Source organism: Cryptotermes secundus, unplaced genomic scaffold (genome assembly GCF_002891405.2).
Source record: "Cryptotermes secundus unplaced genomic scaffold, Csec_1.0 scaffold621, whole genome shotgun sequence".
NCBI classification, from domain to species: Eukaryota; Metazoa; Arthropoda; class Insecta; order Blattodea; family Kalotermitidae; genus Cryptotermes; species Cryptotermes secundus.
Genome location: NW_019727103.1, coordinates 1,131,877 through 1,151,537, shown reverse-complemented (window position 1 = coordinate 1,151,537; position 19,661 = coordinate 1,131,877). Strand labels below are relative to the sequence as shown.

The 19,661-nt window shown below is 42.0% G+C and overlaps 1 protein-coding gene across 1 annotated transcript in view; it reads right to left on the bottom strand.

Moving 5' to 3' along the window:
* The window catches only part of LOC111864449, a gene marked incomplete in the record, with an annotated part of 85,623 nt that overhangs the window by 17,842 nt on the left and 48,120 nt on the right, over positions 1-19,661 (bottom strand). Inside the window, 4 exon segments of the mRNA XM_033751432.1 lie at positions 203-386; positions 823-1,604; positions 3,808-5,436; positions 11,837-12,802. Of these exon segments, the coding sequence (XP_033607323.1) occupies positions 203-386; positions 823-1,604; positions 3,808-5,436; positions 11,837-12,802 (3,561 nt within the window).

Below are 19,661 nucleotides of genomic sequence, written 5' to 3'. Positions count from 1 at the left end.
ACCAAAATGCACAATGCCAATCAATTAAACTAGGTACCAACCATATTAAAAACACAGAAATCACCATGAAATATAGAGGAAAATTCTGATGAGATCCCTGCTAGAGAAAAACATTCTGTTCCTTAAAGGAAGTCCATATGTATGATCATGCTTCACAGCGAGCTCAGCCCATGCAGTTAGTTGTGAAAGTGGTTAGTTGTACCTGGATGACATGCTTCCAGTTTGATACCTGATGGCAGTGGCCACACCGGAAAGGTGCGAGACCCCGCCTGACACTTGCCTCAGCTGAGTCACTGCTGCCAACACCACCATTACTGCTGGCCTGCTGTAGACGCTGCTGGTAATGTTCCTTCACGTGGGCTAACACCAGCTCACGACTTGCATCTCTAAAGCAAACACACAGTCATTTGAATAACATGTTACATTATCATAAAAAATCATGGCTTAAGAGCTTGGTCCGTTCCAATTACTATATTTAAAAATGTTTCATCTTTCTGCTGCACATCCACAGTATCTTCTACCCTTCCATACAAAGAGTTTTTGAGGTACACTGACTATAAATCTTAAAAATATGCAACTTTAGATTAATATCACTTCTTTCTTTCAAAAATGGAAAATAATGTGGTAACCACAAAAATTTTTAAAAATTTATGAAAAAATTCCTGTCCAATCGACACATCAGCATTCTCCCGATTAACAACTGGTATACCCAGCCTGAATTCTCAAGGCTGCAAAATTATCTTGAAAATATCATTTGGAAATGGTTAAACTTCCTGACAGAAACAATGCATACAAATCCAGATAATAACTTTGTTTTCTCACCTGTAGTTACATTTCTTACACTTCCAGAGTGTTTTCTTACTGTCCGTACTTGGGCGTTTTGCTGGCCGTTGGCCCTCTGGGCTAAACCCTGATTTCACTGCAGGTCTCTTTAATGCACGTTTGGGTCTCATATCTAAGTCCAGCCGCTGCTGCTGCTGCTGCTGCTGGTGTTGCTGCTGCTGTTCCTGTTGTTGGTTTTGCTGCTGCTGTTGGTGTTGGTGTTGCTGTTGTTGCTGACGCTGTTGGTGTTGCAGCAGTGCTGAGGGCTGTGCTTGCAGAGGTGGAGGACCTGGGAATACCACATGGTGTGCAGCTCGCAGTGGTGGCGGCGGTCTAAGTGGTGCTCCTGGTCCCAGATGAAGAAGATTGCTTGAGATGGGAGCAGGGGCTCGGGTAAGACGAGGTGGAGCAGGCAACTGCTGCTGCAAAATGTTGACATTAGAATGCACTGCCATGCCCTGACTTATATCCAGACCCTTTGAACGTCGCCCACTTCCACTACTCTCAGCTGTCGGTTCATGGACTCGCATTAGTGTTAAATATTTGTTGTATTTTGAATAGTTTCGCCTTCCAGTTTCATCTGTCATCAAAACTCTTGCCCGCTCATGTCCCACATCTCTTGCAGACTTCAGTCGTATGTGCTTTGTTATGTCCCACCGCCAATTAGACCGGTAAGCACAGAGAGAACACTCAAATGGCTTCTTATTCAAGTGACCCACTATATGAACATGGAATCGAGAAGCGGTTGATGCCCAAAATGAGCAGTTGGGACATTTGAAAACCTGCAAATAGTCGTAAAAAGTGGCATTTAGTTCCACTGTGAAGCACAACTGATCCTATTAACTTCATCCAGCACAAAAAGCTGAAATGGTAACTGAATGATTTTAACTTTCAGGGAAACAACTGCTAATAGGTTAATTTAAATCCATGCTATAATCTGAATGGTTTACACAGCTTCCATTGCTTTAAGCTATATAGGAAGTAAGTGATAAGCATGGACAAACTTTGGGAATGAGTTCCACATAATTCTATATAGAACAGCTAAAATATGCCAGAGCACCACCATGCACATGTCCATGTCTATGCACACATGCCCTTTGGCGACACGTTTTCAATACCTCCTATCATTACCAATGAACAGGTAGAGGATTCACTGCACAGCCTCCACGTTCCCCAGTTTTGAATCCTCTGGATTTTTACCAATGGGGACACCTAAAACCATCGTGTATGCAACCCCTGCTGACAACAAACAGGCACTTCCCCATCACAGTGTGGATGTGTGTCGCACTATCTGTAATTACCCCAGGATCTTTGAATGTATGCACCAATCCACAACATGTCAAGGAGTGCACTGAATTTCATGGAGAAAAATTTGAGCATTTATTCTAAATGTACTCTTTCAGCAATAGCTCAATATTGAGTGATTCCAAACACATGTTGATATAGACGTTTTTCTTCTTTTGGTATGGGGAACTCACGTACAAAGTTTGTGCACGCCTTCCATTTACACCCCATATAAAACTGACATAGGGAACACATTGAAGCTTTAATACCATTAAATGCTACATTAAAATGCATCGACATTTACTTTACTCTATCTGCAGGGAGTAACAAATGGAAAATATGCCTTGGTCTTCTTCACTTGGACTCAATCTCAGGTTAAATGAAAATTTCTTTTCAATGGGAGGGTTAGGTTGCTGAGTGGGTGAGTTGGTTGGTAGGTAGGTGGGTGAGTTGGTAGGTAGGTGGGTGAGTTGGTAGGTAGGTGGGTGGGTTGGTGAGTGGGTGGGTGGGTGAGTGGGTGGGTGAGAGAGTGAGAGGGTGAGTGAGATAGAGTGAGAGAGAGAGAGAGAGAGAGAGTAGGCAAGCAGGGAGGCGAACAGGTGAGTGGGATAGTGAGTAGGCAGGCATGAGCGAGTGGATAAGTGGACAACTGAGCGAGTGGGTTCATTAGTTACAATAGTTAGTTAATCATTACATACACAGTAAGAGGTGTGTCAAACAGATCACTAATTATGTAGAATTAAGGAAACAGCATTTTTAGTAAAATATGTGATAATCAAAGAACAATAACCTAATTATATCGCAATCAAGAAGAAGCTTTTTCTAGAAGGCTGTTGTCTTCTCAGATCTGATGACATTTAGTCTGAGTGAAATTTATAGCTCCTCTGTTGTCAGGATCAAAGAGTAAACTGAGTGAGTGAGCAAGCAAGCAGCACCAAGTACAAGCAGTGATGAACTCTGCTTGCTGTTTCGTTGCTCAACCTATTCTTTTACCCTGAAGGAGGGCAGTAAAATGTTAGTAAACTTCTATCAGACTACACGGCGTCACATATCTCAAGATAGTATTATACATTGTCACTACCCTGTAAACCTCAAATCTCATATACATTTCTTTCCTTGACATTTTCTTCTAGAAAAGAGCACTGTCTTATTGTCTGGCTAAAGTATGGTATGAAAGAAGAGTTTTCTTTTCCTTAAAAATATGAATAAGGGAACCAAATCACACTGTAAATTAAGAAACTAAAGAAGGCAAAAAATTACAAATGTATATTTTCACCTCTTGTTTTATATGAATGCGAGACTTCAAACAAACATAAAAGGAGGGTATCTGAGAACACAGTGCTGAGAACAATATTAAACCTAAGCATAAATGTGATGATGATAGCCAGATAGATCTTAAAGAAAGAGTGGATTCAGATGGGTCATGACAGTTTCAGTGGCAAGCTCTTGGGAACACAATAATGAACCCTTGAACTCAATGAAAGTGAAGGAATATGTGGAGCAGCTAAATTATCATAAACTTTTCATGAAGACCTCTGCTGCAGAATTAGTTAGTTAAATGTCGTAGGTAAATACCTAATTACCCTTTAATGTATATTTCCTCTAAATTATTTAAGTTACAAAAGACATGCATGTGTGACAGATTTATCAGTATTGCAACACCTACAATCTGCGAAATATACTGAAAACAGTAAATTTTACCTTCTTGACAGTTAGTGCAGCTTTGGATTCCATGTCAGGGAGGGGGCCATCTGGAGAATCAGAAAGAATCTTGCTTGTGACAGCACCATAACCTGGGGCAGTTTCAATGCCCACCAGACTACCTTCACTGATAGGTGACTTGCTACGAACAGAAGTATCAAGGCTATCATCATCTTGCTGTTGCAGTGGAGGTGCCTGTTTCTGCTGCTGTAGCTGCTGCTGCTCTTCCTGTTGTGCTTGACACTGTGGCTGATGGTCTTCTTCACTCTCCATCTCTACTGGTTGTGGTAAATTATTCCACACAAACACTTTGTTCTCCATTGGATGTGGTTCCTCCTCTCTGATTTTCTCCTCCTCCTCCTCTTGCTCTTCCTCCTCACCCTCCTCTTCTTCTTCCTCCTCATCCTCAACATCCTGCACCTTCTCTTCTTTGGCATCAGGAATTTCTGTTATTGGTGTTGGGGATGGAGAAGATGCTGCAAGATTTTTGTTGGCCTCTGAACAGGACTGTAGATGTATCAAGAGATCTGCACTAGTCTTGCAACGTTGACGACAGTGCTGACATCTGGTAGAAGAGAGTTCAGCACCACTGGCCAGCACTACACCGCTGCCTCCGTTAGTCCCACTACCATCACTGCTGCGGTTTCCAGGACTGGAATGCAACTTCTGGTGACGGGCTAGTTCAGACAGACACTTTGACTCATGCCCACAAAATGTGCACACCAAATTACATGACTCCCCAGCACCTACTAGTAGTTTCTCCTTCAGTTTATCAAAGAAGGAAGCATTTTTCTTCTTGAATGATGAATCAGTTACTGAAGCTAAAATGTTAGGTTTTGACTGTGACTGACTGTCACTGGGTGCAACCTCATCTTCATCATAATAATCTTCTTCTTCCTGCTTTGGGGAAGTCTTCTTTGGAGCCCCATCATTCATTTCATCATCTGGTAACTTGAAAGCGTCTTCGCCTCCTATGAGAGATGCAAAATCTTTAAGTGAACTGTTGGGGCAGGATTTAGCACAGATCTCATTCAGATCCCGTTCACTCAAGCCACTCTCCTGTTGAGATGTCTGCAACTGTTGAGGTTTCAGCAAAGATGTGGCAGCTCGACCACGGATTGTGGGGATCCTCAAGATTGGTAATGATGTGACAGAACCAGGGGGCATAACCTTGTTTTGTATAGGTATCAAGTTAGGAATTGGCCGAGGAACCTTCTTGGTTGCCTGCTTGACAGAAATTGGCCGATGGATACCATGCGCCTTGCTTTCATGTCGAGCCATTTCACCTTCCCATGCTGCTTTATAGTTACACATACGACACTTGAGATTCTTGATATAAACATTCCCATTCTTGTGATGGATGATATCATCTGGATGTATGAAGTCTGTCTGAAAGTTATGCCTCTCATTCTGTTCCTGACTACTTGGAGTTTTCAGCTTCTTAAGTGTCACTTTAATCTTTGGGGTTCTCTTGGTATTCCCAGCTGAAGCTGTAATTGTGTTAGTTCTCCTAATGTTCCCATTACTGCTAATGATGTTAATGCTGCCTGAAGTGGCATTGCTCTTATTACTGATGTTAACAGAACTTGCAGTACTGGCAGCAGAAATTGCTGGCTTTATGCTTCGTGCCTGAAACAAAAACATGACCAAAATAGTTGTTTTCTTCCCAATTTTCAGTTATATTTCTATTCATTTATGGGATATCAATACCATAAACCACAGAATATACAAATCTTTCATTTAATGTTTATTTGCATGAGTTTAAATTTCTTCCAATTTTCAATTTGTATTATATATGATATAGCCATAAATGTATGACATTGTGCAACAGTATTCCTAGTACTCAATATACTCCTCAAAACTGTAACTTTAACAGAAGAAACTATGATGATTTGGGAATGTACCCAGGACAGGGAAGGAAAGGTATGAGCAAAGGTGTTTCAGAAAGAAATATCTTGGAAAATATTCACTTGGAAGACCAAGAAAATTATCGGAGGACATCATTATGATATATGTTAGGGAGATGGATTACAAGTTTGGATAGTGGATGAAAATGGTTCAGGATAATACTGTCCAGTGGTGGGCTTTCATATTAGCAGTGTTGAACCTGGTCTGTTACCGTAACATTAGCTAGCAGCAGGTTTTAGCACACCAAGTCTTTAATAAATGAACTCCTATGATCATCATAGTCTTAGCACACTTCAGAACACGTAAAGGATACTCCTTTCAAACAATATTCTACGAGTTTATTGTTTCTATATAAGCAGTAATAACACCGCTATAACTCTTGAGCTATGATTAGGTACACAGCATCTTGCGTTATTGGCTGTTCCAGAAATGTAGTGTCAAACAGATAGAACCAGCTGTCATTCAGACAAACATCATGGCACACCCTTTAAATAAGTAACACTTACTTCCTTCTCGTCTCTCTTTAGTGTAAGCTCTCTAAAGTTTTCATTTCATGCTTCATACACTCACCAACGAATCAATCAACAAAAAACAAACAGGTGCACTGAAGTACATGATACATCATTCATCCTACCATTTTAAGTATCTGTGATCCTACAGGTTCTGTTAGCATACACCAACTATTCATAATCCTATTTTTGTTACTAAAATTCCATTTCAGACAAAATAAAAACAACCACTCAATCTTAATCTATCTTAATGCAAAATGTAGCATAATTAAATATGTTTGTTCTTTGATATTCTGGTACTTTTCTTCTTGCATGGGGTTCACCATTAGCTATTTAAAATGCCACAATGAGTGCACAGGTTATTTAGTGTCTAATGACATGAGAGGGTAATTTTGGACTGAACAAAAGACAAGTTTCAGGCTCCTGCCCTTGAATTTCCCTGGAATGATTCTTACAGCTAACTCTGTGTATTTACACTGGCATTTTTTCAGACCTATCCTGTATACAATCTTTAGGTCCTTCAAGAGGAGACTGAAAGACAAAAGATTCTCAGTTGAGTAGTGTGAATGTAATCATTTAACGTAACTGAAACTGGCCCAAAATTGCTGAATAATTTTTTAACTTCATTATGGTATCCAACTATTTAATGTTGTCATATGACTACCGTATTTATGCATGTATAGGCCGCATATTTTTTGCCAAAAATTCAAGAGGAAAACTGGGGTGCGGCTTATATTCGAAATATTCGAAATCACACTTCATTTAAAAAAAAATTAAACGTTGCCAAATTTCGGAATAATTTCTACTCCTGAAATAATATTCCAAGAAAATTATTTTTTCTATAATTTCTGTCTGAAAATTGTGCTGCGGCCTATACATGCGTAAATACGGTAATTTGCGCTCATCATAACTAAAGAACAGAACATTTATAAGATGCTAGATATTTATGCTGTCTGTCACATGGGTAAATTTGAATTTAAAAAAGTGAAATAAATGAACATTCATGAGATACCCAGGGTTATAAATGATATTTATGCAAGAAACACGGGATATCAAATTCATCAACTGATGGCAGAGCATTATCAGACACCTCGATAACTGTGATGACCACTCTTCAACATCAGCTCTAACTGTCTTGCACATGGACAAGAACTTTAAATTGTTGAAAGTCCCTCTGCAGAAGTGAGTCCAATGAGACACCAGACATTTCCAACAGCATATAACAGACAATGGCTGATCTTCTGGGTGAATCTTGAGAACTCTATAAAGGACGTTTAATTTTATTTTGGTCTACTCTCTCCTGTGTCAAGCATTGCTCTAAATAAGTTACTTTCCGGAATTTCACTTGGCTGCCAAGAATATATCATTTTCATCCATGTCTGCTACTGATTTTCATTCAGACATTAATTCAAAACAGACCCCTCTCACAAAATATAATCAACTATCTTCTTATTACACGCTTAACAATCAGGCACATTTTAAAAACCAACATAAAAATATGGCAAATCACACCAAATACAAAAATCTTCATATGATCACTGCATTTACCTTCAAAACAGACAGGCATGAATATCCACCAATCATAATACATGAAACGCCAATGGAAACAGAGTAAAACATATCATGGTCAAAAACACTTGTAATATACACAACATAATGATTGTCATAACAAAATAAAGAATAATAATACTTGTAAACACAGGATAAAAATTAGGAAAATTTTGCGTTTTATTAGCAAATTTAAATCCTATAATAACTTACAAAGATACAAACTTAAAAACAGCTTAAAAAGAAGAAAATACTGTAAAGAACTAAAAAGAAGTAACAGAGCAATATGTATAATACTTAGCAATTCGCTCAGAAGAGGCCTCAAATTAATAATTACAATGGTAAAGTCAAAGCTGATCCGCCTCTGTGGTCTAGTGGTCAGCGTTTATGGCTACAGATCCAGAGGTCCGGGTTCGATTCCCGGCGCTACTACACTTTTTTCGGAGAAGCAGTTGGTCTGGAACGTGGTCCACTCAGCCTCATGATGATAATTGTGGAGCTATTTCAAAGAAATAGAGGCTCCGGGCTGACAAACCGAAATTAACGGTCGTGGGGATTCGTTGCGTTGAGNTTGTGGAGCTATTTCAAAGAAATAGAGGCTCCGGGCTGACAAACCGTTGCGTTGAGCACGCGACTCCCTCTATCCGCAAAAGTTGGCACTAAACTTCGCCGACAAGCGGAGGTCTCTCGGTCGGTATAGTTCGCTTGCAGACTAAAATCACTGAGTTTTTTTTACGGTAAAGGTAAAGCTGTCCTTGTGCTTAACTAATTAAGCACTATGCCATTTAGGCATATGGGGGAATGGATGCAAAGAGCCACATTTTCCAACAATTTACTAATGAAAATAAAATATTGGCGAGTAAACCTTGGTACACATGGAGATAAATGAGTTACAGGGGATGTCGAAATTGGTATGCCACCAACTGGAAACACAGGCTGAAACGATGCTCCATGTTGCAGCCAACAAAACACATGAAATCACTGAGTGAGGGAGTACTTTAAACAGGGCAGCAAACACAAGGTCTGTGCTGTGAAGCACATAGTTTACCATGTTTAATTTTCATCAGTAAATTACTGCATGATTTATAATCATTAATTTGGGGTCTCCTCCAAATGAATTATACTGTAAAATGAAGGAAAAGCTATCCCTGTAACAGGCTGTGGATGCCCATGGAGTTGTTACATGTCGAGGTTCCAACATTTTCCAAACAATCAGCTCACAGATACCGGTGAAGTTGTCAGCCTTACACACCGGTTGTCCTTTAGCCCCAGGAGGATCCCTGGTACTCATTTCTGTTAGGGGCTAAGTCAATCCTGGGGCTAGAGTGCAGCTGGAAGGATTAGGTTAACTGAAAAACCCAATGACCTCGTCAGGAATCGAACCTGAAACCTTCCAGCCTGTAGCATAGTGTCTCAACTAACTATGATACCGCAGCAGAAGTATTTATAAATTAAAATGTAAAAGGTGTGTTTATATAGGTCAGACTGGGAGAAATATAAAATGAGATATTCTGAACACATACTGCATCCATGATAAGTAGTTACAAAAAGAAGGCCGACTAATGACTAGAGTGACACTCTGACATCAACAAGGAAGAACTATGTACAAGATATATGGTGAAGTGATGGATTTAATGAAATGAACAATGACAGATCATATCAGTGATAATGTATGCATGTGTGTCTGTGTGTGCGCGCGTGAAGGCACACGTGCAAGTGCACACACAGACAAAATACAGCATATGTCATTCTAGTTGATCTTAAAGGCTGTGAATTAAATATCAATGCATTGTACTTATTTACTCACATATATCATTTCGTTTGATGCATTTGTTTATGTGACACAGCAAATGGGTTAACTTGTCCCAGCATCTCATCCAATCATTGCATTATTTCATTCATATACCTCGGTCTGATTGATTTTAGAGTAATTCTGTTGTTACTTCAGCAATGATAGTAATTAAATAAACTGAAAGAAAACTGGTATAGGGTAACAAATGGACCAATTATCTATACACTAATATAAGACAGATAAAACATCAGTATCTGATGATGATCTGTTACAGATCGAAACACATATGTAAACTACATACTTCGCTGAGAAATATATAGCACAAAGCTGGCTGGCTGTATTTTGTGAGAGTCTTCCTTGAGGCTGACTGTCAACTGAGTGAAAATATATTACATGAAAAGTATAATTTTGAATTCTCTTATATTATTGACTGAAAGTTCGAAATTCTTGTGAACTCTGTATTTAGTATTTCTTGTATCCATATCAAAATCTTGTAATGCAAAAACTACGCTGGACCACCTTCTGTTAGCTAAATAACCCTTCTACGCATAAGAAACATTCTATTTCTTCTATTACAAAAAAATGTTTCAGATGTATTGCTTCACTGTAATCGACATTACCAGCTTGTTTCACTTTCTGCAACATCAAACTGTATTTCTTCACTTCCATTTCTTTCACTGTTTCTTTCATGAGAATTTTTTCAAATCATCTCTACATGGTTCATCGACAGCTTCTTTAGTACGGAAGGACACTGACAGAAACTTCACTGATGATTATTGTATTAAGGCTGCCAATTTTTCATTTTCAAAGTGAAATCCAGCATTCTTTCCAGTCAATGAACTAGCTCGTGAACATGCCCAATGGTGGGGTTTAGTATTAGCAGTGTTACAACTGCAGACTCTACTACCAGAGAGAGTTAGTTATTTAGTTAACTACCAGGTGGGTGGAATTAACTGTCTCTCTGGTAACTTGACCCAAATGTTTCATGTCGCCAACATCAAAGCCTACCATCTGATATGATCTTCAGCCATTTCATTCCAGTTTATACTCTTACACATCTAACCACTAAGTTTTCAATCCTTTCTTGGTTTTCCCAGCATTTGCATTTTGTTGTGTGAACAGAAAAGTAACTAAAAATTATGTTTCATGTGTTAGCCTGGCACCAGCTATTTTAAACAGTGAATTTGGGTATGGCTGCCATATACAAAACAAACTGACAAAATGAATGACAACATAACACATCGGATTTGTAGGGAATGGAAAATGAAGTGCACGCAGTATCATTTATCAGACTGACGTATTTCATAGTTTTATTCTGGACCTTTTCCTTCCCAGTTCTTGCCAATTCATTTTTCATTATCATCCTCTCAACTCACACGATCCTGGATAACCTTTGAACTTGATAAATATCTCCATTAAACAACCCAGGAATCAGTCAAAATCAATTTTACAGTAATATGATCTTCGGTTCAATATGCAAAAAAAAAGTCGATTTCTCCTAAGTTCAACACAACAAAATACTCTACATTCTCCTGTCTACCTGTCAGATGGAAGCTGCATTTCTTTGTATCCAGTAAATAATCTGAATTTAGTGTCTGTATACATTCAAAATAATTCGAAGTTTGTGTTTCAGTATCTGACAGAAATATTTTGCTTAAACTTCTGCCTGTTCAGTGAAAATGGTAAAGGGGGTGGTTTGAGGTGTCATGGCGGGTGTGCATGTGTCACCATGCGGTTTTGTGCGTGTGTATACGTAAAAAAATAAAAAAGGTAAAGCTATCCCTGTAAGAGGCCGTGAAGGTCCATAGGGTTGTGAGATGTTGAGGTTCCCACATTATCTAGACAATCGGCTCATAGGTGGCGGTAAGGTTGTCAGCCTTACGAGCCGGCCGCGCCTTACTCCCCGCGAAAATTATTTAATTAATTCCTGGTACTCATTTCTGTTAAGAGGCCGTGAATGTGGGGTGGGAGGGGGTACCTTGAAGCCACATTGGGATGAACCAGTATCTTTCACTGAATGGACCTGATAACTTGTCCTGATTCTCACCTAACAAGTATGATTCTTTACCAGATATGGGGCAATAATGTTGGGTTTCCATTCTTACCATTTGCATCATCTGGTAAGGTATTATCATCGCCTCTGTCTCTCTATTCACAGCCAGTCTTTGCCTCTTAGCAATCTTGGGACAAGAAGGTCCTCACAGCAGCTGAACTTGAAACCATGATAAGGGGCATGACAAAGTATTTGTGTCTCATCCGGTAAGATCCCTACCTGGTATGGTGGGGCGGAATCTGCTGCGTCTTCCCGTTCCATGCGCAGCAGCTCAAGCTCCTCCTGGTCGATCTCCTCTTCCATCGCCGCAGAGTCACTTGCGCCCACCTTGTTCCGACGCCTAGTTGTCCCCGCGCCACTCCCCGCAGACGCCGGCTGTCCTACGGGTGGCACGTGATGGTTCATTTCATGCACAGTAAGGCTCTGTTTGATATCAGCCGTAAAGTTGCAAAGTGCACAGCGGTAAGCACCGTCTCCGGTGTGGTTCTTGTAGTGACGGTCCAAGTTCCACTTGTAGGGAGTGCGGAAATCACAAAGGTCGCACTTAATCATAGGCATAGAATGGTACTTAACATGTTTTGTATAGCGGGCCTTCATGTGAGTCACGTAATTGCATTTACTGCAACGGTAGAATTTCTTCTTAAGATGCGCTGTACGCTCATGTTTCAGCGCTTCACTTGGGTCAGAACTTGTAAATGGGCACAAAGAACAACCCCGTACTTCCCCTCCACTCATCTTCAAAACGATGTTTTCACTCATGTTCACCGCTTTCGAATCGTTGCCAGATTTCTCCACTTGTTTTGCAGCCCCTGCTGATGCACTGTTCCCCAATTTCGATTTGGTAATTTCGCTTTTCTTCTTCTTGAAGCCGGCCGCTGCCCCTCGACCTATCACGTGAACCATGTGTACATGCCGCTGAAGTTTTTGGCTGTGCTTGGAAGCATACAGGCAGCTAGGACACTCGTACACTTTGATTTTCTCCCCGTGCTCGTCCTTGAGATGGTACAGGTAGGAGCGTGGGTTCTGGGTGTAGTAAGTACAGTGAGTGCAAGTATAGTTGCGCTTAATCTTGCACTGGGGTAAGTCGATATCGTCTTCACTTTCCTCGTACAAAGAGTCCCCACTCACTACACTTCTCACCAGGAGGGTGTCACCGCTCCGATGCACCATAGATGGAGAGGACATTATACTCGTATCTGAAAACACAAATGGCATTAATAGAAACTAATTTCATCTTCCGAGGGTCGATCTAAGCTTTAAAAGTGAAAACGGATGCCAGTACTGTATATTAGTTACTTCCTCCCGAATTCTAAAGTCGAAGTTCCCATTAGTTCTGCAGGTCAACGACCGGACATTAAAACAATTTATGTACAACCTTCACACTAAGCAAGATTCGAACTCGTAGCGCTCTTCCGCCCTCAACTCTCGAGACTGGCAACAACATATCGATCCGTGGTCGATACAGCCCAGGAGGTGGCAAGGCAACACAGCATGCCCCCAAGCCTCTGGTAACTGAGCTTCAGTTTCTACATAAGTGCACGTCGTTTCCACATTAAAGACTTCAACTTAAGAGCATTAACTTCAAATGAATTAGTAACATTCTCTGTTCTAGAAATCTACTTCCTGTATTTTGTTAGTGCCAAAGATAATTTAGTATAGCGCTGGCATGTACCCGGCTTTGTGTACAAAGCGAGGGATGGATCAGCTGTTACTACTTGGCGCTGCTCCGCGTTTTTAAAGTCGACTGTCCACGACTGGTTTGCTAGTAGGCCGCTGTTTGTACCGACTGCTGCTCCGCCTGTTGAATTTCTGTGTCCATTCTCGTTTATTTATTTTATCTCAGCTTTGTATTTTTCTCGATTACCAAAAACACACAGATAAATTACTTGCTAATTAAAACAGGCTATGACCTCATCTCCACTAAATACGCAATCCACGATAGTCACCTAACAATAATTAACTATCTCTGAAAAAAGAGAACATTAAACTATACTCCCACCACGAAACACAAAAAGATTTTAACGCACCTCCTTGGACGCAACACGACTGGGCTACTACAACAAAGAGATGGTTCAAGTCGACAACCGCTCTGCAGGTTCCATCGCAGGCAATCAATAGCTGGCTGGTCGCCTCGCCCAGAACCAACCTACCTACACAGCTCGGCCAGCTCTTGGCTGACTTCGCCATAGCTAGCTGGCTGGCTGGATGCGCGTGCATGTTCCAATTTTATCCCTGCGTTCGGCGGGGCGGATGCTACATTAAGATGGCTGCTGCTGTCACCAATGCTGAGGAGTGAAGCCGTCCAAAAGCTTTGACCCTTTGGCCCCGTACCAGAGTCTTGCATCCTAACAGCAACGAAGAGCAATATTGCTCCCACTTGGCAGGTCTCCTATAAACAGCTTCCTTAGTAGTAGCCAGATCAGGTGCCCCAAATTACAACACCATAAACGCACGGCAAAATAGATGTTCCAAGTGGGGTACGTTTATAAAAGACGTCTATGTAAAACTCCTCCGCACTACACGCATGTGAGCCTCGCGCTCAAGCCGCTTTAACCCCGTGGAAAGTGTCCTCGTACTCGTTGGTGAGGAAACTGGGTGAGCCCTAGAGCCAGTCTGAACGTCATATCTAAGAAAAAAGTCCCTGCCTCCACCAGGAATCGATGTCCGATCGTCCAGCCTGCGGCGTCTCGATTTACTGAAAGAGGTAAATTTACCACTGTGCTTAATTAATTAAGTACCACGCCACGAAAACGTATGGGGAGTGGCTGCATAGCTCCACCATTCTTGACCTCGGCACTACAAGGTGAGTGGTCAGCTTCAAGCACCGCCCGCTTTACCTACGGGGAAAGAGCCCGCAGTAATTGTACAGGATGTTGGGTGGGCTGCAGAGCCGATCTGTACTCTGGGAAGAAGAGAAAACTCTTGTCCCTACCGGGAATCGAGCCCCGGCCGTCCAGCTCATCGCTATACCGACTAAGATATCCCGGCTCCTGTCACTTTATTGAATCAATCATTATTGTTTCCTTCCTCCACCTCTTTATATGGTAAATCTCGACTGACTGTTTCTTCAGCTCGTTAGGTATATCAAATAACACACTGATCTGTGGACAAATCGGAAAGGATTCATTTGCCTAGAGATACTGAGGCCAACTACGTAAAAGTGTGAGTTGGCCGGCTTTCGGGCCGACATTTAAACTCGGGGCAAACTTAGTTTGTTTTCCCGTCTCCTTTTTAGTTTCTTTGGGTGGGGTGAGACATTCCACTTGGTACGTCGGCCACTAATTGGCCTATTGTACCAGCCCCAGATGACAGATGATGTTTATGGAGCAATGGGTGTAATGCGAATTGGCAGGAGAAACCGAAGTACTTGGAGAAAACCTGCCCCAGTGCCACTCTGTCCACCACAAATCCCACATGACCTGACCTGGGCTCGAATCCGGGCCGCCACGGTGGGAAGCCGGCGACTAACCGCCTAAGGTATGGCACGGCGTGGGACCTCGCTAACATGAAAGAGAAGTACTAATCATTCAAATGGGAGATTGGGTTATGTTCTCGGTTCCTCCAAGCATGCGATGACAGCCCTTCTACACATCTGAAAACCGTGTGCTGCAAAGGAACATCAGCTGCAGCTGTAACGCGGAAGACACTTCTTTATCTGAAGACACGTGACTACTGCATGCCGTTGCTCCTACTGCCATATGGCTAGCTGATCCCTTACACGAACAATCGCTACGAGTCGGTATCTGCCACGTACCAAAGAAATCCTAAGCTCACAATTTTCAATTCGGTCAGAATATCCTGTGTTTCTACGCGGCATATCTCGCGTGTAGCAAGGGAAAAGTTAATTCCACTTCTTTAATCCAGTCTGAGAGCAGCCAAACTAATGAATATACTATATCTCTTCAGCTACAAGCAATGCATATGAGAAATGAGCTGAAATTTTCCTTCTATACTTACTCATACATATTTCGTAAAGATACTTAACCTAGTATGGAATAAGGTCGCAAGGTAGTAAATTTTGCTTCTAGTGGATGGAACTTTCAAGAAAAACAGGAAGTAATAGGATTTGTAACACCAGAAACCGAAATATCACGCTAAAACCAGTTTTAAAAAATTTCACTGCATTTATTTGTACGAAATAACTTGTTTTCTATCATAGAATTTGTTTTATCCGCTCCGACACATAGACCGGAAATACAATTTTCAGCGTTGCCAATTTTAATTTAAATTAACAGCATGGACCACATTGCATACTGGATTGATATGAACCGAAATGAAATTCATCAAATAACTCAACGTATCCTCCCATACTAAATTTCATCGAAATCAATTAATCAGTTTAGGATAATAAAAATGTGGACAAACGGTCAGCCACCAGATTCCCAGTACACCACTAAATATATCCACTTCAAACAAGGAATGGAAGAATGTGGGCCTACACAGACGAATTTTTCCGCCAATAGCATGCACAGTTCTTCAGAAAATGGATGCTAAGAGCTCAAACGAATCTCCTAACAAATTCCTTTGTTCGAGGGTTCCCAGTTCATATGCTGCCCATTTGCTTTACAGTATGGTGTTTGCGATAGGAAGGGACACGAATGAGGTTTCCATCTGTCCAGCTGGGTATTTCTCTCTCTCTCTCTCTCTCTCTCTGGTTCTACGGCAATTTGAGCCTTAGCCGCTTTCTCAGTTTCTTAATACTATATACAGTCGGTAGGGCTCCCTGGAAGGGGATCAGCCCCTTCGCAAGGCCGCTACTGGCACACAGAACAACATAAACACAGAATGAACGCATAGAGACATCCATGTCTCAAGTGGGATTCGAACCCATACCTTAAGTCCGCGGGGCCACTGTGATCACCAACGAAATTCAGACATCAGAAAGATATTAAATTTTCGATTATCGTTAGTAAAACTGGCAGCAACATATAAGCCTATAGACCTACAGAATGAAGACACGCTGAATATCGCAGTGGATACTGGAGTGAAGATTCTGGAGCCTGAAGAGACGGAGAAGCCAATACCTAGAGGCTTAGGAACAGACAATTAAACAACCTGTCAGGCAGTCACTTTTAGCCGCGTCGGTCCAGGTTCAGTCCAAGGTCAGTTCATGCAGAATTTGTGGTGGACACAGTAACACTTGGGCAGGTTTAATCCGACTACTCAGATTTCCCCTGCCAATTCTGAGTTCACCAAATGCTGCACTTCTGACAACATTCACCTGGGGCCACTTAGAGCCAAAGCACAAAGGGATTCTGTCTTCCCGTATGACAGGATTCCTCTGTTTCATATGGTTAAGCATCTCCTCTGGCATCTGAATTTTCCCAAAATGACTTATTGCTTACTTACAGTCTCTGAGTTAGACTAACACGAACTGCAGGAGAACGCAGTGTGGAGAGGTCATTTTGTGCGAATGTTTCGTCTCCCAGACCACCCCAACACAGGTAAAATATTTTGGTAAAATAAGGTATTGGCGGCTAACTCGAGGAAATTGTGTTTTGGTCCTCACTGGCTGCTCACCGCTGCTTTCCATAAATTCTCTGTTAATCTTTACCAGACTTCTTTAAAACTGCCTATCGTAACAATGCATGTTATTAAGCACGGTCACAGAAAAATCTATGTGTATGAACTGTAGCTGAGTCATTTCTGGTATGCCTGTGTATTTAGTGATATGTGTGACATACAACACGCATGGGAGGGGTAAAAATGCATACAAAATTTTAGTCGGAAAAACTGAATTGAAAGGGCCCGCTCTGAAGACCTAGGCGTCGACGGGAGGGTAACAGGACCATAAAGATATTAGGTGTGCGGGCGTAGATTGATTTCATCTGTTCAGGATATTAACCAGTAGCTAGATTTTTCTTGTGTACCTTCAGGTTCCATAAAAATCATGGAATTTCTTGATATGCTGAGAGATTAGCAGCTTTTCGAGAAGGACTGTGCAGAAGATGTCAGTTTCCCTCCACGCTGTAAATAAAAAGAATAAAATACTGGAGATGGGAATACAGTACTACAACCCTACACAGTGCAAGCTTCTGCCGGTAGCACTATGCTATGAATGAGGACATGGTAGTGGATGCACAGATCCACATTTTCTTGACCTCGGCATTAGTTGGAGATGAGTGGTCAGCTTCACGCCCCGGTCGCTTTACCCCCGGTACCCAATGGATAGGAGGCTGGGTAGGCCCCACAACCGATCTGGACAACGTGAAGAAAATTCCTGACATTACTGGGACTCGAACTCTGGCCTCTCGGTCTTGCAGACCGTATTATTTTTTTTATTGTTAGTGGGGTGGGACTAAGTCTCTTGTACTGTGGCCACTTCTGGCCTATTGTACCAGCCCCAGATGATAGGTGAGGGTGATTGTGGAGCAATTGGTGGAATGAAGATTGGCAGGGAAAACCGAAATACTCGGAGAAAACCTGCCCAAGTGCCACTTTTTCCACCACAAATCCCACTTGCCCAGACCCGGGATCGAACCCGGGCCGCCGCGGTGGGAAGCCAGCGACTAAACGCTTGAGCTACGGCACGGCCCTTGCAGACCGTAACCACTCACTTTACTGACTGCACTATCCTTATTCCTAATTAACTTCGTAAAGAACATAATGCATAATTGCGTACAGCTTATGTATGCACACATCATACCGCATTTATGATTTACTAGCGCTGACAACAATAGATTTGTGTGGTTTCGGTTTTCGGGAATAAGCAGTGTGGGAAGTTGAACGTTCAGACCTATCGTCCGCGTACCATCAGGGAAACCACTGAAATAACTAAACAACCCCCCCCCCAAATTAACGGGGAAGACTGATACAGACTGAGTATATCCTGGCTTCGCCTCTTCCCCTCCAAACGCACCACTGAACCACCTTCATCCAGAGGCTATTGAATTCCTTTTCCTACCCACGTGGGAAGGAGAAAGAATCTTCTTCCATCACCTATTGTCCTCAAAATGGGGTTGCTGAAATATTTTTCACCTCTTCTCAAAACCACCTGAACATCATATCCTTTCAAGTGCACCTGAATTCTTCTTCACGCGTCTTTTCGCCAGTTGCGTTGCCACGTCTTATTTGATCAGTACGCCGGTCCCTTTTTCATCCAATCACGGCCTCACTTCCGGCACACTGCCTAATTCCAGATCTGCATAAACGTTGCCGAACACCCCTCCCCACCACCACCACCACCAAGACACCAACCTGGAAAATAGCAACTGCGATGCTGCCGAAACGTTCGATAACTTTCAACAGTCTACGCGACGTATTCAAGAATCTGAAGTCGCTCACTGGACTCCAGCAGCGGAGACCTGAAGATAAGAACGACACATCTGTATCTGAAATACGCGGACATTAACACCAATATGGGTTGAAAATTTGAAATTGTGTACTCCAACCCATTATCTCATTCTCTATTCTTCCAGAACATGACCAAACACCTCAGAAGTTGACAAATACCATCGCCTGTCTTCACCTTACTTCACAGAAGTGTATCGTCACAACATACTAATAAAGTAAAAGTAAAGGTATCCCTGTAACAGGCCGTGGAGACCCATAGGGTTGTGAGATGTTGAGGTTCCCACATTATCTAGACAATCGGCTCATAGATGGTGGCAAGGTTGTCAGCCTTACGCGCCGGCCGCCCTTTACCCCCAAGAATATTATTACAAGAACAATCCTGGTACTCATTTCTGTTAGAGGCTGAGTCGACCCCAGAGCCACAGTGCGGCTGGAAGGATTAGGTCAATTGAAAAACATCCATCGACCTCATCGGGACTTGAACCTGCCACCTTCCGGCTTGTAGCATAGTGCCTCAACCAACTACGCTACCGCGTGTCCCCATAGCATTTTTTTACCAGGCCTTTCAGATATAATACGCATTACTGAAAACAAAAAGGACAGCCAATCCTCACCAATCTGATATGCCGCTATGAGCACTTGCAGAGAGAGAGTGGGCGAAGAGCACAATCAAAGTCATCTTGTGAACGCCGTGTAAGATAATGACTCTTCCAAGGCCAATGACTACGTTGAGCATGGCGAATCGTTGAAG